The sequence below is a fragment of the Mauremys mutica genome, chromosome 7 (assembly GCF_020497125.1).
Source record: "Mauremys mutica isolate MM-2020 ecotype Southern chromosome 7, ASM2049712v1, whole genome shotgun sequence".
Classification (NCBI taxonomy): Eukaryota; Metazoa; Chordata; order Testudines; family Geoemydidae; genus Mauremys; species Mauremys mutica.
In genome coordinates, this window is record NC_059078.1 from 88819465 (window position 1) to 88846421 (window position 26957).

Below are 26957 nucleotides of genomic sequence, written 5' to 3' on the forward strand. Positions count from 1 at the left end.
GACCCTGTAGCTGGAAGTCACGGGTTCAGTTACTTCTGCAACTAAATTGTAGCCTTATTCATGATCCCCCCTCAAATATTTTTACTAGCTCACAATATTTCTCTGTCCCATCAAACTTAGCTTGATCGCTTGTCATGTCAGATCAATATGAGAGTCATCTTTTCACCTGAGGACCCTCAGCACTCAAGTTCTATTTGGACTGTGGGAATGAATGTTAAAGGTCCAAAGCAATTCTTTACAAATATGGGTTTGTCCCAAGTCACTGACCAACATTTCCTTCACCCCAGAGGCAGCTGTTCATCAGGGGATTATGTATGTAAGCGTGAGGAGTTAGTTCCTCTTCAGGCCCAATCATAAATGTATTACCCTACATTGTTTCACTGTATGTAGTAGGGTGGATCACTGCTGCACTGACAACAGTGCAAATAAAAAAGCATTAGTGGGCAGAGATGCTACAAAGCTGCTACCCTTCCTTCCAACTGTTTGCTGTGATATTAAGGGGAGGGAACTAGAACTCAGGGGCACAATACCAAACCCAAGGAACAAATGAGTCTTTTCATCCAGAGGATGCATTAAGTGTGAACTATGAATACAAAGAAAGCCTCACTAAACTACAACATAACTATACAAGTGTGCTTTTTAGGATTAGTGCTGCAAGTCAGGAAATAAGATCCATCCAATGTTATTATTCTAACCTTCTGCAGGCAAAAGCCCAGAGTTATTTTGAGCACTTGGCTCTGCACCCTTTGCTACAGGGTATGAGTGACATGAATGATTGGTTTATCATCAACTGCTTTCGTGGTACACAAAGAGAAGTCAGTGACCAAGGGGATGAAAAGCCCTGGCAAGCAAAAAATGCTTCTCATGTTATGAACATCTAAGTTAAATGTCACCCAACAGCAGCGGCTTCCTCCCACTGATTAGGGAGTCCCATACAATAATCCTCAGCTAGAAACGTGAGATCCACGAGGAAGGGAGGAAAATGGACAGGAAAATCTGGCCCCAAAATGCCCTTCACCTTTCATCTGGACTTTTAAAGTTTTAACCACAAAATACTGGAAGAATCTTTAAAGAGAACCATATGTAACTGCAAGCAAGAGGTCAATTTTTTAAAGATATTGACTTCCTCTCGCCAACCAGAAACTCATCATTAAAGAAAATAAAACCCAACAACATAGTTTAATATAATCAAGATCTTTATTGATCTCGTAACAGCAACCATTGGTGAGAGCTTTTTTTCCCCAAACACCTGTTTGTTTCAAGGACAGTAAAAAACTGAATTGCACAGAAGTTGCCTGATGACTTTTCAGGCAGACTCTGTTTTTCAGCTAAAATCACATTTAAAATTGAAAGGGGATGGGGTAGGAAAGGGAGAAAAGAAGAAACTGGCAATGGGACTTTTTGAAATTTATAAAGGCTTTCTAAGAACCATGAGTGTATAATCATGTCTCAGACACCCATGAATTGTCATAAGATTGGTACTGTCCTCTATGCTCTCCAAAGACACCTTCACAACTCGGCTAAGAGCTGTTTCACAATGATGCAAACAGTTTTCCTATCCGAGGTGAAGAAAGGCACTGGGATCACCATCTCGCAGTGATGCAGATATGGACACTGGAAGCAGGATGGGGAAATCACTGTTTATTCCCAGTGTCAATAGGGACCAGGGAGCTCACTGCCCTTTTTTCACTCCTGGTGTAATTAACAAAGTGGTTAAAGCTCACTCCTGCTATATGTTCCTCTTGGCTCCTGTTTTGGGTTTAATTATCCTTGGATTTTGGTTTTTAGAGCAGTTTTGTGGGAAGAGTCACTCTGCTAGAACTGAGGTTTCACACATCCATTGTTGGCGTTTAACCTTCATACTTAGCAAAGTTAGTCTTCCCCGTGCTACTCCACGAATCTAAAAAAGCTTCCTGGGATTTTAAGTAAAATATATTTGTGTGTGTGTGTGTGTTATGAACATCCATGCACACACATTTATATTTGCACACTCTGCTCCTGCCCCCTCCCCCCCCCGGAGATTTCTCACTTAACAAATAGCCGACCAATTTTGAGAGACAACTATCAAAGCATACTTCTCAACCTGCCAAACGTTGTATGTGGGATTAAGTCACAATGACAGAGGCAAAGGACAAGCATCTTAAAATAATGTTGTGTAATAAGTATTTCTTTCTATAATCTCAATTTTATGATTTGGAATTTCTTAGATCAATTTACAAGAACAAAAGAAAAAACACCCCCCACGCTCATGTGGAATGAGGGGTGAATTTAGTCTGAAGTAAGGGGCAATTTGAGAGGTGTGCTGTTGAGCTTTACAAGAGTCCCCACATATACTACATCACTCCCTCCTCACCAAAAGGCATTACAAAAACCTCCAGCATGAGTTCAGAGGAAGGGACTGTTTTCCCTAGATGGACAACTACGGGAAAGAACAAATAGAAGATGGTCACTGAAAACCAGATGCTGCAACACTCTGAGTGAAACATCCATATAGAAATCAGTTATCAAAAAAAGAGGCAAGCCCTGCATCTTTGATGCCAAATGAGTGCCACTACAAAACTAAATTGGAGTTTAGATCATGTGAAAATACTGATTTGTCATAAAGTGGCATTTTTCAAATGTAGCCAGGGCAGTATTATTAACAGAGAACAAGCACTAGGAGTTTGGAAGAGAAATGTTAGCTCTAAAAGGGAAGGTGCAATGGAAGGAGAGTGGTGATGAACAGCAATCCCCAGACAGGAGCCCCTCCCTCCCCCCAGTCTGATTTACATCAACAAGACCACCATCAAATTTTTGGGGTAGGGAAGGGAAAGTTACCAGTTAAAATTTACAAGGTAAATAGTTCAGAAATACAAGCGAAAAATTAAATTAAAAACACACAGAATGGCACCGTCCCTACAAAGATGCAGTACCTCTTTCTTTAGCTAAGAACAGTGGTTAACACTTTCCCAACCAGATGTTTGGATTTTGTTGTGTGTCTTGGTGACTGGATTCTGGATGTCAACAAAAAGCCCATGTGTTCTGGGGTCATTTAGAGGTTTCCTAGATATGAATATAAAGACCAGGAAAAATTAAACAAGACAAAGACAATTATGAGGAATGTGTTTTCCTTAAGGATAGAGTAAATTCCAAGTGCAAGATGATAGCGGCCTAGGGAGGATCACAGTGCCCTCTGATGGCAAAACTGGTGAACTTAAAGTATTATACCACAAGGAACCCACATGCAAGAATTACATTGTCTTTTCAACAGCATGGAAAGAAGCCCAGTGCTGCTGACTCTAAATGATGGAACCTGAATGCAAATGGTCAATGTACCAAAAATTTGGGATTTTTTCAGTTCACAGACCACTAGGGAGGGAAGAAGGAAAGATGAGCTGTGCGCCATGCCACCTGGCACATTTTCTGTTCATGGTGGAAATGATGAGATGTTTAACAGCCAATAGACATGACAGACACAAATAAGGCAGAATGCAGGAAAGTGCTGTGCAAGCTTCCCACACATCTGCTAATACACCTGATTTAATAAGAATAAATGTGTGACCAGTAGCACTTCTGGCTGCTTCCCAGCACATACTGCCAGTCATACATAACGCAGAAGCCCAAAACAGCCACCAGGCATGGGGTTGATACCAACAACTCATTTCATTTGAAAACTAAACCACATTTGACTCCTAATATCTAGAGATGAAAGGAGAATGCTCATTGCAAAATAGACACCCACTGGGCAGAGTGTAACTGGAAGCTATTTTATCCTTCCCTCCTCTCCCCAAGGTCAGTTTCAGAGGACTGGCACACAGGTCCAGAGGAGAATTACTGTATACAAAGGCTGAACAATAAGGTGATTAAGCAGAGTTAGTTCAAAATGGAAGTATGCATTAGGACTGTCACAAAGGCGTTCAGTTGCCGATACCAAAGCTTAAAAAGGAAACCACCACTTTTAAAAAGCTTTGTACACCCTGGACACTTGTGACGAAGGCTTATTGGTAACCGTCTTGTAGCTCTTGGCACTGTAAAGCAGCTGGCAAGTATTTTCAGAAGCGGACCTTTACTCAGGCACAGAGAGGAATGCTGCTTTCAGTGTAGTCAATTCAGCACACAAACCATCATCAAAAGTAGCTGACATGATACTATTTGCAAGAAGATTAATAGATTGTTTTGGATTTAATGTCACTCCTTAACCTACCTCTAGGAAACAAAACCCCCATAGAGAAACCCTTCCCCATCCCATGCTGTAGAAAGCCCCACTTCTGCATCAGTTCTGTTAACACAGACTCTAGCACCTGTGCAGAGCCCCATTGACTTCAGTGGGGTTTCACACCAGCACAGTGATCGGTGCTGTGCAGGATTGGAGCCTGGGCTTTCATTAAAAGCATAAAACTCAATCAGGAAAAACTGACAATGGTTAGATGGAAAATCAAGGTGAGATGACGGTCATTCTCAGATATGTAGGTTCACTGCAGGTTTCCTTCTATATAGTACACGTCACTATTATTCTACATCAATCAATCTACGTCTTCTTACATAAGCTGTGATCCTTCTTTCAAAGCTCTGCGTGCCTTCCTCAGAGCAAATATGCAGTGGGGAGGGGAGGAGAAATGAATTTAAACCTAATTAAGTCTAAACAAGCAACACGGCATCTTTGAGTTCCCTGTCTTATTGCTCAGTTTAATTCATTTAAAAATGAAACCACAGTATTTAAGCCCCCTCAAGACAAAAATCAGCATGGAGGACCAAACCAAAGCTAATGGGAAAATTGGTCATGCCAGCTAGGACAGTGGGTAATTTGAGAGGCAAGAAGTTTTTTTTGTTTTGTTTTGAAATGTGTGATTTTTCTCAAGGCAAGGAGTGTTTAGGGGCAGGGCTGGCTCTGGGCATGGTGCTGCTGAGGAACAATGCCACAATGGAAAAGGCTAATGAAACCAAGGCAGACATCATCTTATGGCATTTTCTATCACCATCCACCCTGTGTGCCCACAGCAGTACTGGAGGGAAGGATGCCATAACAGTACATCCATCCATCTTGTTTGTTTTTTTAAAAATATGTCAGAACTTGACATTCATGGAAGGGAGACTAATAGCCCTAGCTAGAGCCAGGCACAGAGTGAGACTGTTAGTTTGCCTTCAGGTAGCTCTGCTGATATCCCCCCCTCAGTAGTTTCATCCTGTGTCTCTCCTGAGCAGCAGCCGCCCTCATCCCAGACTGGTCTGGTCTATGCTGGGCAAATTTTCCCAAAAAGTGTAACTGGTTTTAAAACTAGTTCAGCTAACCGATTCTGAAGCCAGTTGGAGCCATAGGGTAGACCAGGCCCCAGACAGTTTGAACTGTTCACTGAACTGTTTAAAAAAAAAAAAATGCATTCTGCAGGTTGTGAAATTAATTTAGTAAAAATGGTTCAGGGCACTTGAAGCCTGGTCTACAGGACAGCTCCAGCCAAAGTGACAAGTGGTTGGAATTCCCTTAGCATAAACCAAGCTACAGGGTTGCGGTTTTATGAAGTGGAGTAGTAGGAATTAGGATAAACCTGCTAGATTCATTTTTATTTATTGTCAGAGATAGAATCTGAACCCAGGTCCCTGAAAGTGAACAGGTTCCTGCACTAACCCAGTGCATCATCCAGGCCCTATGTTTTAATGGTTAAAAATAAGGATTAAAGCTGGGCATATTAGGTAAGGGAGAAGCTGTTTCCCAATCTCCGAGCTAGTCCCAAAGCACAAGTTAGAGCAGTCTAAGGGCTACTCTAACTTGTTTTAGCTGCCAAGGGGCCAATGCAATAGCCAAGGGTTGCTTTAACCTTGTCCCGTGCTGAATGCAAGGAGCCGGGGGAGTGTATGATGGCTCTGCACCACCCAAGGACCTCACTATGCACAGAGAATCCCGCAGCATCCTAAAACTGGTTAAAAAGGGCACTGATGGGGTGAGACAAAGCTGCCCTAATGCAAGGAAAGATCTGACCTGTAATGTCTGGGACACAAACATTTAAGTGCAAAATTTAGGTTTAATAAAATAAAGCATTTACAAAACTGAACATTTTATTATCATCGTCCCTTCAGTTTTAACAAACAGAGCATTTAGATTGGATTTAAGTGTTACCCTGCAGTTGTGGTGCTTAAGAAGTACCTGAATATTTTCACTGTCCACTTTCTCTGGAGAAAGTAAGTAAGGAAGTGTTATTTAATCCTTCTCATAACACAACAACTAGGGGTCATGGTTGTGCCATGGGGAAATGCTGTTATCCCTATTTTCCAGATGGGAAACTAAAGCACAGAGACACTAAGTGATTTGATCAAGGTCACACAGGAATGTGTGAAACAAGTGCCTGAAACAAACCCCCGATTTTCCTAATCCTGCTCCAATGCCTCAACCACCAGATGATCCTTTCCTCTCTGGATGCTTGTTTCTTGCCTTGGGTATTTAAAAAAAAATACATCTCGTCGACAAAAGTCAGAATGATTTATCCGGCTGACAGCTAAGAGGATTGTTGCATAATGGAAGCTCTTGCTGCACTGTACACTTAGGGATAAATTTTCAGTGTTACAACAGGATTTTAGCGGCACAATTCTTGTAATAAAAGAGTCAAATAGCTGAACACCTGTGCAGTGCTTTGAAAAGCTGAGAAGTTACGAACAAAACAAAATCTATCACTATGATGAGAAAAGTGACTAATGATACCTTGTCACTGCCCATTTCTTCTTCCTGTTTCTCCCAAATCAACTCTGCTTAGTTCACTGACAAACCCAAGTTTTTACTATTAACAGCCCTACAGAGCAAATCTGGATTCTGTTCTGCCTCATCAACAAAACTGCCTGCTAAATTCCAGAAACTATTGTTAGTGATCATGCATGAAGCAGAATGGGGAAGGAAAAAAAAAAAAAAGTCAGTGTTTCCTACATGAGGCAGAACTTGCAGTGTACTTTAGAAATATCTGAACTGAACAAATTGGATCTGGGAGCCACAAAGTACAACTGAGCTTTCTATAGCATCCTTCATACTAAACAGAGGTGGAATAATGCCAGAGAATAAATACAGGACATAGAGGTGTAGTTTTAGTCACATTTCTGGCCATCACCAAGGCTTTAAGGAGACCTTGCATTTCCCAGATAAATAGTCTATTCCTGAGAGATCAAACATTACAAAGGATTTTTGTTCCTGTGTTATTCACATTTTGAAGGGAAGAGGGAAAAAATGAGTTTTTTCAGGAAACCTTCCTTCCCCAAAGAAGTATTTTACCAGGAAAGTGTCCCTTTTGCATACCAAAAGAGAAAACAGGGTATTTTCCAATTTATAACTGAGCTGTGTAAATTTCTGACTCACATGTCAGATACAGTCTCCCAGCAAGTGGGGCAATGGGAAACATGTCTAGCTACAGTTTGAGCGATGCCCTCAGCAACTAAATCAAACCCATTAAGAACTTTCAAGTGGCAAGGCCAGACAGGAATTGGCCAGAAGCACCACACTCTTGTCAAAATCCACACTAGTCCACCTAATCCCTTTGGCAAGATATGGACAGGAGCAAAACTGGACAGTGTGGAACCAAAAATGACCCTTACAGGCAAATGTTCAATTTTACAAGTCAGCCAATATACACAGCAGTGAACATAAAAGTTAACAAAGGATCTTGGAGGAAAAGTAATGGAGCCAGTGATTGAAAGGAGCACAGTGAACCATACGAATGGAAGGATGGTATAAGATGAGAGGCAGGCCCACTGTTCCTCAGAGAGTGCTTATTGACATTCGCTTTTTCCCTTATGATGGGAAGTCTTAAAATTGAAACTATAAACAGTTAACAAGTGTATTCATTAAAACTGTTAGTGGGGAAAAACACTCCTCCTAATGCAAGAGAGATGGGGGATGTTGGAAATTAACCATTACTGCAGTACCTTCAATATAACAGTCTACAGTGTGGACCAGCAAAGAAATCGGAAGAAACTAACAAGGGCAAAAGGGCAAAAATGGAGGAAGTCCTGAGGATAACACAAGATACCCCTCCCCGATATCCTAGAAAAAAAATGTTTTGATTTAGCATTCAAAGTACTCAGGGAACAAAGGGTTAAGTTTCTGAAAGTGAGAAGTTTTGGATGATATTCCTTTGGGATGGAAAGATAGGAAGAGGAAGCAGCAGTATAATGAACTGACAGCTTCCTCTAAATACACATAACATTAAGAAGTATTATCAAAAAGAAGTTTGTCAGCAGGATGGAAATCAAGGAGGTACAAGAGCAAATGAATTAAGGTTGTGTGGCTCCAGAAGAGAGAACATGTTACATTGCAGGGCACACAGTCATGGAGAAAGGTGACAAGTGAGACTAGTACCCAGGTTCCCCCAGAGTTACTCAAGTGAGTGCTCTGCCCACTGAGGAAAACGAACTCAGACTGAGCAGAGACTCTTACCTGTTCTCCCACTATTCTTTGTGGTTTCTAAAATGTGAGTGATTGAAAGTATTGGAGACACCATATTACAACTGGTTACTTGCTGTGCAAACATAAGCCCTTTGTGAGTTGGGATCAGGCTGAAGGGAGGGGAACACAGAAAAAGCCATCTCCACTTAGCATAAATCCACCAGTCCCTGGCCCCTTTGCTGTTTGCAATAAATATCCAACTGGTGATGGAGGTACGTTCTCACTTGTGTATGGTTTGACAGGGTGCCTCTAAAGTGCGAGATGCCAAGGTTCCACTCGGAGTGTTCCTCAGCTCTGTATAATTTGACAAGGGCATCCATTCAGTCACAGAGCAGGGAGATGGGAGTTAAAAAGGAGGGGAGGGAGCAGGATTGGGGAGCTAGATTCTTATCCTTTGGCACTTGGAAGATGAAGTGGGGAGTCTGATGGAGACTGCTGCGACCGCCGCCTCTTCCACCTTTCAGTTACTGATCCGATTAGCAGAATCGAGTATGCACAGGTATCAGGAATTGCTGCCTCTCCATGGTTATGCTCTGGGGTAATCAGATGTCCATCTCAAACTGAGCATCATCCCCTGGCAACAGAAAAAAGGAGAGCTGCATTAGAGGGAGATCTCAGAAAGCCCTCAAGAGGAAAGACAATCCCTACATACCTCCCAACACTATTTCCTAACGTATCTTCTGGTAAATAATATAATGGTAGATTTCATTCCCATAATTAACCTTGCACAGCAGATAGGGCAAATCAGATAATCCATTATGGAAGAACATGCTCTTCTTGGGAGATGCTGCATTAAGGACAGAGTGGACAGCCCTGTCTCAGTAATCATTGGTTTAAGTTGGCAGCCTTAAAAAAAAAAATCACCAAAATGTCACAATTTTTTATCAATTTATTTTAGGTTCTTTATTTGTAAAAAAGGTCCTATGAAGATCAGTGACAGCCTTGACTTCAATGCAAAATGTCCTAGTTATTGCTAAATATTAATTAATGCATGTACAGTCCTATGAACACATAAAGAGCTATATTACTGCAAAAGACACTTTGTCCCCCTGAAGTTATGAGCATTGACTCTTGCTACCCACATCTCATTTAAAAAAAAAAAAAAAAAAAAAAAAAAAGCAAAGATAGTTTGAAAGCCACCCAGTGGCCCATTGTCTATGGGGAGATATGATACGGCAGGAAACAGTTACCTGTTTAATCACATCACTGTACACATAGGAGTCAATTGTGCTTTCTGTGTTTTTTTTAAAAAGCTGTTCTACCATGGCAAGAATGGCATGCACACTGACACTCCCATCTACCCAAATGCTCCCTGCTTTAAAAAAAAACCAAAAACCTGAACCAACAAACAAAACAACACACACCTCACACAAATTTTACCCAAAAGAGGGAGGAGTACCAAAAACTTCTTGAAGTCCACTAGGGACTTCGCTATGGCTAACAATTTTCTATGGAAGATGCTTAGGAGCAATGGATGGCAATATAAAATCCTTACAGATATTAGGAATGTAAATATTGTTTAAATGGTTAACTGATTAAAGGGGGAGGGCCTGGGGTTTCTCTGGGCAGCAAGACGGGGCTGGGGCTGGTCAGCTGGCTGGCAGGGCAGGGTGCGGCCCGGCGCAGCGTGTGGTGCTGCGCGGCCAGGGTCCAGCCAGCAGTGCCGGATTTAACTGTTAAGGTCAGTTAACTGTTAAGCCTAATGCTTACTGGTTAACCCGTTAACATTTTACACTCCTAACAGGTATATAAAAACCCTGTAAAGGTATTATTTCATATGACGGATTCAGGATACAAAGCTTCAGAGGGGGGGGGGGGTCAGGGGAGGAGGAAAATGAAGCCATATTTAAGTTAAATATTTCTGAAACCAGACAAGTCTTTTTTGCTGTCCCTGAGACTTAAACAACAATTACTGAACTATTACAGAAAAAAAATATCACTCTGAGAAAGGAAACCTACATATTAAATTTCACACTAATATTTATATATAATGAGCCCATCACCATGATATCTGAGCATAAGATCTGCTAAAATCACAAATAAGGGAGCTATAAAGAAATTAACCAGAGTATCAACCACTACCATAACCCAGTCTCTCTTACCCATTGCAGTCTTCCTGTCATGATTGTTCAGATTGTTTATTTCCACTTTGGAATCCTCGACCATGGTACCAGGACTGGTGACTCCTGGAATATTTGGGAGATGGCATGGTGGGGTCTGAGCCATGGGGGAATTGCGGCGATCTAACAGAAACTTACGGTCGTAGATGATTCGGGTACCTAGCACACAGTCAGACAAAAGGAGAAAAATCAGCATCTACGAATACATACAGAATGTGTGTTGATAATGATGTGTCAATGTGAGCAGCGTTCAGACGAAAGAGGCACTTGGAGTCCCATCCCCAGGCTGGTACAATGAGAGGAAATAAAAAGCAGCATTTGGGCTTGGGAGATATGTCAACTCCAATCACTTCCTGATGCCCTATTTACAGAATGGCACTGCCTTTTACCTTAGTTCAAAGACCTGTTTTTCCCACTCCTGCAATCCTAAAGAGGCACTGATTAAATGCATGTCACCAGACCATATAGCAAAGAAATCCCAATACCCTAACATGCTGATGCTCTCAAGTCGGAACAATGTCCAGTACTGGAGAATCCACCCTTGAGCCAACTCATGGTGCTCTCAAAATGAGAGAATATAAAAAAGGCTTAGCTTGAAACCAGTCCTATTTCATAACAACTCTCTTCCCCACTCCACATTTCAGTCTTTTTCTGTTACCTAAAGAAGTAATAAAGGGGAGAAACTGCTGGGCAACTTCATTTCAAACTGTTCAGTGTTCTCCCAAACTGTACAACAAACATCAACATTTCCTATGTCCCCAAGCACCTTATAAACACCAAATAAACGTTAAGTAGACTCGCTCCAGTTTAACATTATAGATACAACAAAGTACAAAACCAGACTTATTGACCATCCTTAACTTTTACGTTTTTGTTGTTGTTAATGCAGTGTTTGTGAAAGGAAACTGACAGCTCTGGACATTGAAGTCTTCTATTTATCCACAGTATAGGATGACATGGACAGGATAATGCAACTTTCCTCTCCAAAGTGCTTCCAGTGTAACCTGGTGGGACTTCTAGGAGTGAGGGGAAAGGTCAATTGTATCTAGTTGTACAATGACATACTAGTTGTCACTCTTGCTGGCCTCTATATCCATGAGCACCAATCATGGTGACAGATTGTGTGATATGGACTGCTGCCCACTAGTACTATTGCCTGTGCTGAGCCCATTTAGAAAGGATCAAGTGAGCGAGAGGGGATGGGGAGTAGGACTCTACGCCAAAAATGGCATTACCTGTTTCCAAGTCACAGACAACTGAGAAGAAAATTATCTTGGGGGCTTATGGATCAATGTCTAAACACCAAAAGTATAAGATAGGGTACTAGTTGGTGTTGGCTACAGACCACCAAATCACACTAGGGAACTGGAGGACCACTTCCTTATGCACCTTTCTACAATGTGTAGGAAAAGAACCTGTGTGTGACGGGTTACCCTCCACTCCAGGGTGCCACCTGATGTACTGGAGTCTCACTGAAACTGGCTGTTCCACCAGCCTGGGCTCCCTCGCCCTGTCCTGCTGTGCCAGGCCCTCAAGCTGCCTCCAGCACACACACAGGTAGGGAAATGCCCAGCTGCAAAAAGACACAGACACTGAAATCAGCTCTGCATGGGAAGAATCAGCTAGGGGATTGCCCGATACTCAAATGCACACCACCTCTAGGGTGCAAACCCAAAAATGTATTGTCTTGTGCTGCACAGAGAAATGTACAGTGTAAGCCCATGAAAATCGCCCACGCTCTCAATGTGGAGAAGATATGCACAGCTTTTTGCCCCTCAGTTATGAATTGCAAAAACTGGTTTAGAGAAAACAAGTTTATTAACTACAAAAGATAGATTTTAAGTGTTTATAAAGAGATAGCAAACAGATCAAAGCCGATTACTGAGCAAATAAAGCAAACATGCAAACTAAGCTTAGTACACTAAAGAAACTGTCTACACGTCTACAACTGTCTACATGCGTCTGACGAATTGGGTATTCACCCACGAAAGCTTATGCTCCAATACGTCTGCTAGTCTATAAGGTGCCACAGGACTCTCTGTTGCTTTTTACAGATCCAGACTAACACAGCTACCCCTCTGATACTGTCTATAAGTAGTAATTTCTCACTCTAAATATTGCTTTAAGCAGGTTGCAGAATTTCTTGAAGACAAACTGCTCTTGCTTGCAGCTTAGAACTCCAGGTATTCCTTTCACAGGCCAGGCACCTTCTTCCCTGGGTCCAGTCCCTTCTTCCCCAGATCAGTCGTAGGTGTTTTTAGCCGTCATCTAGGGCAGCGATTCAGTGAAGAACTGACCCTGATTAACTCACTCCCCTTAAATAGGATTTATATATGGCAGGAATCCTTTGTTTCTCAGTTTGATCCCAACCCACTACTAGTGGAAAAATACCGGTACTAGCAGTACAAAATGGAGTCCAGTACCAATTGACATGATCCTGCAGCGTCAAAGCAGCCATAAATCCTCAGGAAGTCGTCCCAGGAAGGTGGGAGATTAGCATCTTAGAAGTCCTATTGTTCTCCCTAATGGCCCATTGACTAACTAGCCAGACTGATTGCATTCTCTCTGGTGGGCGTTCTCCAGGTACAAACCCACTTATAATTGTTACATACTCAATATTCCTAACTTCAGATACAGAAATGACACATGCTTACAAATAGATAACAGTAAATCATAACCTTTCCAATGATACCTCACATCAGTGGTTTTCAAACTGCAGGTCGCAACCCAGTATTGGGTCACGGAATGTAAGGCACTGGGTCACGTTGGCTTTGGTCAGCACTGTCGACCAGGCCATTAAAAGTCCCGTGGGCGGTGCTGCCCGGCTAGTCCCTACCTGTCCAGACACCACGCTGCAACCCAGAAGCAGCCAGCAGCAGTTCTGGCTCTTAGTTGGGGGGGCCACGGTGCTCTATGCACTGCCCCAGCCCTGAGCACCAGCTCTGCACTCCCATTGGCTGGGAACCAGCCAATGGTAGCTGGGGGGGAAAGAGTGCCTGTGGGTGAGGGCTGCATGGAGTTGCTTGTGTGCCTCCGCCTAGGACCCGGACCTGCTGCTGGCTGCTTCTGGGGCACAGCACAGTCTGTGGTGCCAGGACAGGCAGAAAACCTGCCTTAGCACCCCTGCTGTGCCGCTGACTGGGAGTCGCCCAAGGTAACCCCACACCCCAATCTCCTGCCCTAAGCCCCCTCAAACCCAGAGCCCCTTCCTGCACCCCAAACCTCTCAGCCCCACCCCAGAGCCTGCACCCCCAGCCCAGAGCCCTGCCTCCCTCCCGCACCCTAACCCCCTGCCCAGAGCCCCCTCCCATATACTGAACCCCTCATTCCCAGCCCCACCCCAGAGCCCTCACCACCACACCCCAACCCTCTGCCCCAGCTCTGAGCCCCTCCCACATCCCAACCCCCTCATCCCCAGCTCCGTTGGGTCACAGGCATCAACAATTTTCTTCAATTGGGTCGCCAGAAAAAAAAGTTTGAAAACCACTGCCTCACAAGACCCATCTTTCATAAAGCATCTTAATTATGGCATATTCATATCATAACAATATCTCTATGAAAAATATGGGACATAGCATCACATTGTGATCATTGGGTACTTCATGTGACATGTGGGAGGTCTCTTGCTGCCAGTACTAAAACATCTTTGGAATTTCTAAACATTATAGATGGCAATTTCCTAACTCAAAAAGTGTGGGGAATTCTATATTAGACCCTGTCCTAACAGATAAAAAGGAACCAATCACATAACTAAAAGTTAATGGTAGCTTAGGTACAAGTGACCATGACTTGATCACATTCATAATGCACACGCACAATAAAGTCCTGCACACACAGTGCTTCAATAAGGCCAATTTTACAAAGCTGAAAATAATTATGAGCCAAATCAACTGTGAGGAGTAATTTAATCAGAAAAATGTTAATATAATTGGGAATCATTTAACACCTTACTTGCTGCCCAAAAAAGCTACAATCCCACAACTGAGGAAGAAGGCTGTGCTGGTTAAAAAACGACCTAGTTTAGAGAGGAAGCAAAGATAGCTGTAAAAAACAACAACAAATGGAAGAAAGTGGAAGCTGATGGTAATGAATATAAATCAGAAGTTAGGAATAGTGGAAAACTGATAAGGGAAGTCAAGGGACACAAAGCGAAATCTATGGTCAACAGATTTAAGGACAATAAGGAGTTTCATACATATATTAGGAACAAAAAGAATACTGACAATGTTACTGGCCCATTACTAGATGGAAATGATAGAATTATCAATAATAATTTAGAAAAGGCAGAAGTGTTGAAGTATTTCTGCTTTGTATTTGAGGAAAAACAGATGATGCAGTCTCATAATATGGTGCTAACGCTCTTTCCATTCCACTAGTATCTCTGGATAATGTTAAACAGAAGCTAGACAGTTTTAAATTAGCAGGTCCAGATAACCAGCATACAGGAGTTTTGAAAGAGCTGGCTGAGGAGCTCGCTGAACTGTCAATGTTGAGTTTCAAGAAGTCTTGGAGCAATGGACAAGTTCCAGTAGACTGGAAGAAAGCTAATGTTTTGCTAATTTTAAAAAAGGGTAAATGGGATGATCCAGATAATTATAGACCCGTCAATATGACATTGGTCCCAGGCAAGATATGGAACTTGATTAATAAAGAACTAAAGGAGGGTAATGTAATTAAAAACCTGCAGCATGGGTTTATGGAAAAGAGATCCTGTCAAACTAGCTTGATATCTTTTTTTGACGAGATTATAAATCTAGTTGATAATAGTGGCAGTACTCATGTCATATACTTGGACTTTTGTAAGCATTTGACTTGGTACCACATGACATTTTGATTAAAAAAAATCTACAAAGATATAAAATTAACATGGCACACATTAAATGGATTAAAAGCTGGCTCACTGATAGGTCTCAAAATATAACTGTAAATGGGGAATTGTCATTGAGTGGATCTGTTTTCAGTGGGGTCCTGCAGGGATGGGTTCTTGGCTCTACAGTATACAACATCTTTATCAATGACCTGGAAGAAAACATGAAGTCACCACTGATAAAGTTTGCAGATGACATAAAAATTGGAGGAGTGGTAAATAATGAAGAGGACAGGTCATGGATTGAGTGATTCAGATCACTCAGTAAACTGGGCACAAGCAAACAATATGCATTTCAATATGGCTAAATAAAAGTCTCTACATCTGGGAAAAAGGGAGAAGGCCATACATACAGGATCGGGGACTATCCTGGGAAGCAGTGACTGAAAAAGATTTGGGGATGGGGCAGATAATCAACTGAACATGAGCTCCCAGTGTGATGCTGTGGCCAAAAGAGCTAATGCAATCCTGGGATGCATAAACACAGGAATCTCAAGTAGAGGTAGAAAAGGTTATTTTACCTCTGTATTTGGCACTGGTATGACCACTGCATCCACTTCCAGTGCTCATAATTCAAGAAGGAGGTTGATAAATTGGAGAGGGTTCAGAGAAGAACCATGAGAATCAATTAAAGGATTAGAAAAACATGCCTTATGGTGATTGAGCTCCTTGAATCTATTTAGCTTTACAAAGGTTAAGCTATTAGGTTTACAAAGGTTAAGGGATGACTTGATGACAGTTTATAAGTATCTACATGGGGAACAAATATTTAATGATTGGCTCTTCAATCTATCAGAGGAAGGTATAACACTATCCAAAGGCTGGAAGCTGCAGCTAGACAAATTATAAAGGGAAATAAGACTGTTAAAAATGTAATTAACCACTGGAACAATGTACCAAGGCTTGTGGTTGATTCTCCATCACTGACAATTTTTAAAATCAAGATTGGCTGTTCTTCTAAAAGATCTGCTCTAGGAGTTATTTTGGGGAAGTTCTATGGCCTGTGCTACACAGTAAGTCAGACCAGGTGATCAGAATGGTCCCTTCTGGCCTTAGAACCTATGCAGAAGATTACCAAGGCATAGATAGTAAAGGTCAGAGCTGTAGGGAAAGAAAGAAAACAATAGGTTTTGGAGATAGTGCATCCTTGTACATTAGGGTAAAGGGGGCTGTGTCTCACAAGTTTGGAAGCCAGGAAAGCGGGCGGTGTGGAGTTAGGTTTGGTTTTTGTAAGAGTGTTGTACACAAAGGTAGATGAAAAGGAGAATGAGAGACTGAATAAAAATGAGCAAGAGTGGAGAGATGATGGAGGGGTTACAAGTAAAGAGTATGAAGGCCACACCATTACTGTTAAGTAGTATGTGATAGCACCAAGCAACCCAAGTCATGGACAGGATCCCACAATGCTAGGAGCTGTACAAATACAGAACAAACAAAAAATCCCTGCCTCAAAGAGCTCAGTGCTGGATCCCAAGATTGAAGGTAGAGGTGGAGGGGATGGAACAAGAATTCATGGCAGATGGTGTCAATTTTTCTTTCGAAAACAATAGTTAAAATCTTGGGCTGAAAAGGAGGTACAGTAGGTGAGTGGGTTTGAAGAGATAGTCAAGGGTGAAGCAGTCATGAGGGCTGTGGGTATACGCGTCAGGAAAGAAGAAAAGCTGTTTGGCCTATTAAGCAATAGAACCGATGGCAAGGAGGATCTATCTGTAGCGGAGGAAGTTAAACTGAGCTCTGGATATTCTTCAGAGGCACTTAGCAGCATGGGGAGAGGAACAGAGAAGGGGAGGGGGCGGGGGAAGAGTCCAATGCTGGAAACTGATGAGTTGGACTGAGTGTCCAGGAAAGGGAACAAAGACCCCGGTGTGAAGAAGAGAGAGGCCTTGAAAATGGAGCCCCTGGAGTTAAAGTAAAGTAATATCTGTGACGGAGAGGGGACAGCAGAGAAGTTGGAAGAAGTAGGAATAGCCATGATGGACTGGGATGAGAGAAGTTAAAGGAAGGGAGGCGATGGTCACAGATAGAACAGACTAAACGTCTTCGATTGCTCTGCTATGAAGAATGAACATATCATAGTTCAAACACCTACTGAGCTGCTGATAGTTCAAGGGAAGACAGCAACACTGACCAAAAGTTCAATAATTAACTGGAACCTAGATACCTACAGGCATCAGCACTGGGGAAAGCTGCTTAAATATCCTGCACTAGGATAGATTGGCATTTCCTGGGGCCCAGAGAAGAGTCCAACCCTCCCCCAGGCCTCTCCAAAAAATCACGTTCAAGTAGATTCCTCTCGCCTTTCTACCCCAAGTATCAAACATATTACTCGCACACTTCAGGATTTGTTGTCTACACAGACTTCCTGCTCTGGAAAGATCCTAGAGCCAATAGCAGGGCCTCACCTAGAGATAAGAGTTTCAGACAGCCTGTGGATGCCTATTTAAAGAGGCAGAACACTCATTTCAGAGCAGAAACTACACGGTCAGGATTGAAGATTTAAAATGCAAGGATTTCACTCCAAGATTAGAACTGCAGAAAGATAGAGAACACTATTTTTAATCTGAAGCGAAGCTACGGTCAGAAAAGTCATCGTCATGTCCCACTTTTAGTCTTTATCAGGTGCTTCTATAATCAGATCTTTTCAGTTTCAGGTCAAAACAAGATTTTTCCAACTGCCAGTGGTGCAAGATCATCCTGGTGAACAAAAAACCCAAGCTGTGTTCCCACATCATCCCTCACTACCCAAGTTCTAGAGCAGAACTAGACAGACTGTTGGTGAAGAGAAAGGCAGAAAAGAAGGCACTTCTCTTCTGCAGCGCCACAGCTTTATTCCAGTGCTGACAGGAATAAACTTGGTTTTGAAGTACATGGAACAGATGACTCAAAAGACACATGAGGAGCATGAACACTACAGAACCATTTTGCAGTCCCTTTTCTTACCATTAAACAGTACAAAACAGACACAAAAGCAAACTCAGAAAAGGCATTCAAAATTACATGCACCAAGCTGCGATTCAGAGCAACAACTTTCAGCTTTGAGTGAATCAAGTCTGTTCTTTAGAAAAGTAAATGTTTAAATGGATCAAATACAACCTTCACGTTGCTAGTTTAAAGCTAATCAGAGTTGCATGTTTAAGAGTTACACTCAGAATTTTTCTAGGCAATGGGCCTCTCGGCCATTCCATACCTCAGGGAGGCATCAAACATCTTACCCATGGGCAGCTGTTTTGCAACAAGATATTTTGTATCATGTACAAAGCTCTTTGTGTTTGAATTTCAGAGCAACACTTGAAGTATTTTATTTTATCCCCCTTCCTTCCCCATCATACTAAAAGAAGCAATGGGTCCTGATCCTGATTAGGGCTTCTGGGTGATACTATTTAATATTTAATGTAGTACTAATAGGTTACCAGCTGAAATATTCTTCAGAAATATTGCTACTTGGATTCAGGGGACATTGGGAGTCCACAAAATATTTTCCTGCCTCAGTTCAAGAGGGGGAAAAAAAAACACCCCAAAAACCACGCAGTGCCTTAGTAGTTCTCAAACTGTGGGTGTTGAGAGATTACTCCAGTGATAGACAGAAATAAAAAGCACTCTTTGCAGCAAAGGAGCCTCCTGAAATAATAGCTCCAGGCAAGGGAGAAACATGAAATAGTAATTGCCACTGTCTAACAGAATGATGAAAAGATAGTCAAGGGCACCCTCCCAGAAACAAACAGGGCAGTTCGCAGGGACCTCCACTCCTGTTTTCTGAAATGGTAATTTTTAAGGGGACCCTTCACCAGGAGCACTGCACATGTAACAGAGCCTCTGAATGCAAAAGAGTTAAACACTGGATCAATTCAAACAATTCCCAGAAACCTTCTACAGAAGGAAGTTATTAAAGGCAGGACCCCCTCTTCCTTGTAACAATTTCTGTCAATGTGGGAAAATATCCAATGTCCATGACAGGTGACAAGGTATAGGTGGTGGCTTTCAAATTAAAGCACTACCATGAACTCAAAAGGACAGACAACTGTTTTCAGAAAACAGAAGGGACTCTGTACAAATGAGATGATCTAGCCTAGCTATAGCCTCTGCATCCTCATTCAGAATTCTGTGTTGCCTGTCTGTGGCTTCTACTGGCTCTTGCTGCTCCCTAAGCACCGAACTAGGATTCTGTTTTTGTACATTCCCTGTCCCCTAGAGTTGTCCTCAGCCACACTCACAAATGCTAGTCTTCAATACTCTGTTCTTGAGGGCTCTGCACTAGCTCTTAATTTTCCAGTATCTGGGACAAACTCTTACCTCTGTCACTTATGAAAGGGACACCATTAATATGAAGTTAGTTTAAAAAATACAAATTTAACAGCAGTCCTACACCTGTGAGAGCCCACCCCTCCCAACAGTAGAAGTTTTACAATCACATTTTTCTTTTAATATAAAAAAATTGTGGGTCTTGCACATCAGTGAGGACAGAGCAACAGGGAAACAGTTAAATAGACTGGACAGAAAGTGCTGTCAGAATGTGCAAAGTTAATAAACTAAACATATAGATTTCCTTCAACCACTAACCTCAGTTATAGTGATTTTAGGGATTACTTACAACAACAATCAATAAAAAATTCAGATAGACGTGGATATACATAGAGCATCTTTCTGTAAGGCAACAATTCTAAGCAGCAGGGAACTGGGAGTAGTTTGGTTCTATACCTGACTCTGCCACTTATCTCTTATAAACCTGGGCAAGTTACTTAGCCTCATAAGAAAACTGAGGCCCTATCTGTAAAATAGAGATAAATAATACAGTAGTATTTCCCATCTTTGTAATGTACTTTGAGATCCTTGGATAAAAGTTGTTTTAAGTGCAGTGATGGCGTTGTCCTCAACACATGATATTTTTGACATCACAATTTGGTACTTGAGTAGACGCTGCCAATTGTAAGACCCAGAACAGAGATATCAGAGACAAAGCAGATCTGGATTAACTGGCAGTGTAGTGTCTGCTTGTAGTACAATGGGCTCAGGCTAGTGACATAAGTCCTTCATTTCCCTGAGTGATACATTTAAAGGGAGCCAGATGTAGCTACCACTGATTTATTCATAAACTTTATATTCAAATACTGTATTAAAATAAAACCATCAAGAACACTCTGGATGGAGGGAGGAAAAGAAAATCTGAACTGTATGAAAAATAACTTAGCATTAGTACTGTTCAGTGTCCATGGATTTGACTGTAAAGTTTTAATGAAGTCCTAAATATTAACTATTACTATAAAAACGCTATTCGGCACATTAACTCAAACAACATTATTTCTTTTTTTAGTTTCCCAGTATGGATCAACAATTCTCATTCTGAACCACTCACTAAATTGTCACACCTACCACTGAACCAAGGGCATCATTCCATGTGGCTTGTTGCAGGAGCCACATGAGGTAGAAGGAGTTTTCTACTATTTTTTTAATTCAAATATTTTAGGGTAAGGGAGTTCATTTTTTAGGTCCATCTCTGTTTCCCCCTCATTCCCACTTTTATTTTCATCATTTCCCTCCCCATTTCTTCTGTGCAGCTCTCCTCATATTTATTTAACTATGCCTCTTCCTTGCTGTGGGATTCTGGGATCTCTCAATGAAGACAGATAAGAACAGATTTAAATTTTATTAGAGAATATTTAGAATAAACGATACAAAGTGTTTAAAGCGTCAGTTATTGTGTCATTGGGGGTAACGTACAGGTTGTGGGGGGATGTTAGCATTTTGGTGTTAGGCAGCATATACATATACACAGTCTGTCATGTCCCCAATGCGGGGTATACGGTGGGTGAATTCAAGATACAGTCAGTAAACAGTGAGGGTACATCACTCATACAAACAGGTTACAGATAGTCATGGGCATGAATAAGCGGGCTGAGTAATGGGGTTAGGACAACCCTCACATGGTGGAGTACGGTTTGGTGGGTTCAGGGCTTAGGAGATAGAGTCCAACGGGGGGGTCCACGGGTCTCGTCCCCCCTTCGAGTGCACAGAGTCACGCCCGCTCACTCCTGGTATTGGCGGTGGCCGGTGATGTGCTCCGTGTAAATGTCTCTGGACCAGCGAATAGTGTCCGAGACCATTAGGCGTCTCATGAGTTGCGCGTAGCGACGGCCCACCCCACAGGTCCGAAGCACGCGTTCATTGCAAGGGTCCCAGGCGCCCAGGGCCCCCACGATCAGAGCATCGGTGTGGACCTCGTAGCCCTTTGACCGCAGGAGGTCCGCCAAGGGGGCGTATTTTTCAAACTTGCGGGCTCGGGCCTCGCGGAAGGCCGGGGTCCTGTTTTCGAACGGGATCGTCACGTCGACGAGGATGATCTTTTTCCGATCCTCGTCCGTGACGACGATGTCCGGGCGCAGCGGGCTGTCGGTGCCGGGAATGGCGTGGTTGATGGCGATCTTTCCCAGGTGCGGGGCGATGGCCTTCACCAGGCGGTCCTGGACGGCGTTGTGGCGCAGCTGCCAGGCTCTGGCGTGGGGCTTGCAGCTGCATAGGACGTGGGGCAAGGTCTCCATGGCGTACCCACACTTCCGGCAGCGTTTGTCGGGGTTCCCGTGGCGGACGGCTCCGTTGAGAGGGACGCAGTTCAGCCGGGCGCGGTGTCTGAACCGCCAGTCGGCGAATCGGGTGAAACTGCCTGCGGGGAGGAAGTGGTTGCTGGAGTCCCACTTGCTGGTCACCTCGAAGGCCTTGCCCTGGTCGGGTTTTTTCCTCAGGGTGTCCACGTAGAGCGCGTGGATGGCGGCCTTCAGAGTCATCTCCAGCATGCCTCTGGCTCCAGGGCTGACGATGGTGTTGTCTTCCGTCCCGATCCGCGGTACCAGGACTCCTGGCTCTTGCCAATCTTCGCTCCATACCCAGCGGCAGCCCAGTCGCTTTCCCAGTCGGCGGGTGGCGTTGCGGGCGCGGAACCACAGCGAGGCGACGTCGCCCCTGAACCGGCCGAATTCTCCATCCAGGGAGCCGTTCAGGAAGGCGGCCACGTCTTGGTCGGAGGGGGATCCGGCGATACACTTCGCGGTGGCGGCGCGCAGGGCGGTCGTCGCGATGTTCTTGACCGTGGCGTCCGGGCACGTCAGGAGGCGAAAGGCGTGCGTGACGACCGCGATGTCGCAGAGATCTCCCATGCGGGGGACGTTGGCGCCCCCGTGCCGGTGGGCGATGTAGACGAGCTCGTTGCTGGCTCTCTGGGGTAGGGACAGCCATTTCTTCATCAGCTGCCGGATGGTGTTGTCCGCTTTGTTGAGGGGCACCTTTGCCACGGCGGACCCTCTCAGGACAAAGGCGATGCGGGGGATCAGGAAGGTGTTGAGGGCATTGATTTTCTGCCAAGGCGCCAGCAGGGACGCGTCGATCTTGGCGGCGTCCTGCAGGATCTCACGGATGGTGTCCTCGGGGGTCTGCCGGACGCGGAAGCCCGTCGGCGTGCCGAGGTGCTGGTAGGCCTGACCCTCGGCTAGGGGAACGACGGGCTCGCCCTGGACGAGGAACTCCGTCGTCAGCACCGAGTCCCTCTTGCTCCCGTCGACGTGGAGGGACGCGCACTTCTTGGCGTTGAAGCAGAGTCCCGTCCAGTCCGCGGCTCTCCCGATGGTGTCGAACATGCCCTGGAGCCTCTCGGGGTCGTCCGCGGTCAGGACCAGGTCGTCCGCGTAGGCCAAGATGCTCACCCTCTCGTCGTGTAGGTCGAAGCTGTCGGTGCCGTCGGAGATCGCCCGCAGGAGCGGCTCCATGGCGAGGTTGAAGATGATGGGGCTGAGGGGGCAGCCCTGCTTCACGCCGCTGTGGATTGGGATCTCGGCGGTCTCCCCTTCCACCGAGCGGATGGTGGTGCTGCAGCCCTCATAGAGTTCACGGATCAGGCGAAGGAAGGTCTCTGGCATCCCGAACTCCCGTAGTGTGCTGAAGATGTGGTGATGGGGGATGGACCCAAAGGCGTTGGCCAGGTCGAGCCACGCTATCGCGCACTGTCTCTGCGCCCTCCTGGTCGTCTGGAGGACGGTCTGGAGCAGGAAGTTGTGTTCGTAGCACCCCTCTGACGGCATGAAGCCCTTCTGGGCCGGGCTGATGGCTCCCCCGGTCGTCGCCCACTCTGTGATTCTGGCTGCCAGGCAGCTGGCGTACAGCTTGTACATCGTAGAGCAGAGGGAGATGGGTCTCCAGTTGCTGGGGTCCTCTCGCTCGCCCTTCTTGTGTATAAGGACCGTCATGGCCTTCTTCCAGGAGGTGGGAGACCGGCCGAAGCTACACTTGATCTGAGCTTCTTCCCTGAATACGCCAGGCTGAGAAGGTGGACCTTAGCTCCCTCTATAACCCACTCAAGGCACAAGCAAGGACAGCTCTCCTCTGCACCCTAATCTCTACAGCATCCAACACCCTTTGTATCTCTCTTACTCCTTTTTATAATATTCTGCAGAAGGAGCAGCAAACAGATTCTGGTCAGTTTCATTCTGTCTGGGGATTGGTCCTGCTTTGAGCAGGGGGTTGGACTAGATGACCTCCTGAGGTCCCTTCCAACCCTAATATTCTATGATTCTATGATGCTTCTGGGCAGCAGCAGTGCCACTGAGAAGCTCCCATGGGGTATTCTCACCCCAGAATAATTTCTAAAATGTAGACTAATTAAGGAAAAATAGGAACAAAGTCCTGCAACCCTACCCTTAACACAACAGAACCCCATTGTAGACTAGTATAAGCCTGTGAGGTCAGGTACTCCAGTCCTTTACCTTCTCAAAAATTGTATCATTTTGTGGAGCTTTTAAAATCATCATCACTTGTGAATATTTTAAAGATTTGACACCACCAGCATGATACATTCTACAATGTCACACCAAATAGGGATTTCACAACCTACAGTAGATTCAGAACGAGTATTTAGGTTCCATGCATTTATTAATATTTTGTCCCTTTTATCCAGCTTCTTTATCACATTCTGCACATACTTCTAATAATACAGCTATTTTTCCATTCATTCACAGATTACCTTCAATGGCAAACCCCCTCCTGACAACACAAAATACCGTAACAGACGCAAGAACTCAGTTAATACCGCAATAGCCAGAAAGACTTTAAAATACCTAATATGAAGGAAGAAAAAGTGCAGTGATGGAAGTCCATTACACAGGAGGATGCAGCAATATTACTCACACAGTAAAATGCACACACCACTAGAACTGTATTTGCTACTTTCTGGCAGCCACAGAAAAGTCACACTAGTGTTTACATTTTTATAGCCATCTGCAAAGTGAGCAAGTGAAGTAGTCAAGAGACAGTGGAGGACAGGCCTGCTTCTTTAGCAGATATCAACCACAAAAAGACAAACCTACCCATGCCCAGCAGAGAAAAGTTACGGACACAAGAAAAATAGGATAGAGCAATGATGTGGAATTCACGTTTACATAATTTGTAACAACGAAAGGGCAAACAACATCCAGTTTAAGAGGAATGGAAGCAAATCTTGAGTCTAAAATGAAGTGGAAATAAGAGGTTTGGGCTTTGGGAAAATTATACCGCAAAAAAACCAGCAGGTTCTCAACCCTGAATATTTTTGTTTTAGTCCTGTTTGACCATAAGGAAAATTAGGATAGAGTGTTCCACTAATAATTTCTTTCCACATATTTTACCACTGATCTAAGCCAGAAACGAGGGCACTATTTTTAAAGCAACCCTGAAAACTACTGTGAAATGACTGCTTGGCTATTTAATAAAACTTTGCCGACTGAAATATCTGTGACTGCTTCCCCAAGAGCTCCCCCTCTGGGGAACGGAGTCAATATTTAGCTCAGGAATCCTGTCTGTATGCATGTCAGCTTCTACCGTTCATACAATGTTCAAGTCATGTAACACATCATGGGACTTACTGTTAATCCATGTTTATTTGGGGTGGTGGGGAGGAATTAGTTCATGGGTCAGGCTTGTCTTCTGGGAGATGACAAGGTTAAGCTTTAGTTTTTAAAATACAAATAGGATCTCTGGTGCTCCTATGCCTTAACTCCTATTTAGCAATTTTATTAATAAAATCAACAGGAACAGTAGGCATAACAATAGGTTAATGCAGGCCTTGTTATCCAAGAACAGACCTAAATGGAGGTTGCTGCAGAGTCTACATCCGTGTTAGTCTGCAGTGCAAAGTTAGCACTTCCTTAAACTGAGCCCTCCACGCTGGCTGATGCATTTCTTTAGTCAGAGCTAAAAGAATCCCAAGCACCCTTAATAAGGGCCAGAGGCTGGCTCCACACTGGGGGCGTCCTGAGTTCTCGATGGAGTTCATGTTTCTCTCCCTGCTGCAGCTGCCGGAGAATTCCCCCTAGTCCCCTTCTCCGATTGTGCAACAGTCACGGGCTTCTCCTAGACTCTTAGGCCTTGTTTACAAATATCTCACCGCTAGCCCCACACCAAAAAGGGAGAAGGAGCTTGGGGCCCAGTGCATCTGGCTCCAGACCCAGCATAAGCTCCTTCCCCCCCTCCATCCTTCCTTCCAAAATAAAAACCAAACATTACAAATACATACCGAGGGGGGGAAAGGGCCCTGTTCGTGCTGGAGTCTCTCCCCGCCCCCCCTTTTGTATAGAGATCTCTGGTGCATCTATTTCTCTTTGCTCCCCACCGAAGGCTCTGGTCCTGTATAGCACTAGCCTATACCCCTTTGCTTTGAGGTCCCGGGGAACACGACAGAAAAGAGGTAACCCTATAGGTGAGGTCCCCACCGCACAAGGAGTAATAAACCCGAGTGCTTCAGAGAAAGTGGGGGTCGCGCCTACTCCACATGACTATCTGCACTTTCCCGCACGTTCTCCCCTTCAATTGCACCCACTGTAGCATTAATTGCATGCACTTCTCTGCAAAGTCCCCTCCCCCATTTAATTGCACGCGCTTTCCACACTCCCCCGCCCCCATTAAAACTGCCAGCTGTGTAACGTTAATTGCATGTACTTTGCTGCCTCTCTATTCTCTCTCTCCCGTTAATTGCATGCACGTCTCCCCGCAGTGGGTTGCACGGAGCCCCGAGTGGTTGCCTGCAGTGAGGAGACTGGTGCGTGTACTACTGGAGGCCTTGGCCTGGCCACAGGGGCAGCCGGGGGTGCTCTTTACCTCCAGGAGTGGTAGAAAACAGGGTCCCCCCGGGCGTGGTGCAATAGTCATGAGGTAGCTGCGTGGCATCGCTGATGGGCACGGTCCTGGTGGGGATGGCCCGGCTCTGGCTGTGCTGGTGGCCGCCGGAGGAGGACATCTCCCGGCTCTATTGTCCCGGCTGCTGGGGGAGGTAGGTGGCTGCGGGGAGGGAAGGGGGCAGAGACGCTGAAGGAGGAGGTGGTGGAGGCGGCGGCGCTGGACTCACTCCGGGGGCGGGGGGAGGGCAGCAGCCGCCTCTTCTCCGGTTCCTCGGCGCTTTCTCTCCGTCCACCGCCTCCACCGCCACCTTCTCCCTCGGCCTCCGCCAGCAGCAGGAAACCCGGGGCGGGGGCCGACGGCCGCGAAGGGAGGGGCGGGGACGTGCGGGGAGGAGCAGCTCGGCGGGTGGGGGCGGCCTGTGGCAGCTGCAGCTGCGCGAGCT

The 26957-nt window shown here is 44.7% G+C and overlaps 2 protein-coding genes across 9 annotated transcripts in view; one reads left to right on the forward strand and one right to left on the reverse strand.

The window, feature by feature from the left end:
- Positions 1 to 5346: 5346 nt before the first annotated feature.
- EIF4EBP2 (eukaryotic translation initiation factor 4E binding protein 2) lies at positions 5347 to 26633 on the reverse strand. Its single transcript, XM_045022648.1, has 3 exons — positions 26495 to 26633; positions 10501 to 10677; positions 5347 to 8972 (listed from the first exon to the last, which is right to left on the reverse strand). The coding sequence occupies exons 1-3, from the start codon at positions 26631 to 26633 to the stop codon at positions 8941 to 8943; spliced, it is 348 nt and encodes a 115-aa protein (XP_044878583.1). The 3' UTR covers positions 5347 to 8940.
- Positions 26307 to 26957, forward strand: part of LRRC20 (leucine rich repeat containing 20) — a 222056-nt gene continuing 221405 nt past the window's right edge. Inside the window, exon 1 of one of the 8 annotated variants that reach the window (XM_045022637.1) lies at positions 26307 to 26435. The gene's annotated coding sequence lies outside the window, so the exon portion shown is untranslated. Of the gene's footprint in view, positions 26436 to 26506; positions 26667 to 26957 lie in introns of those variants that run through there. The other 7 variants (XM_045022640.1, XM_045022636.1, XM_045022647.1 and 4 more) reach the window with 7 other exon arrangements.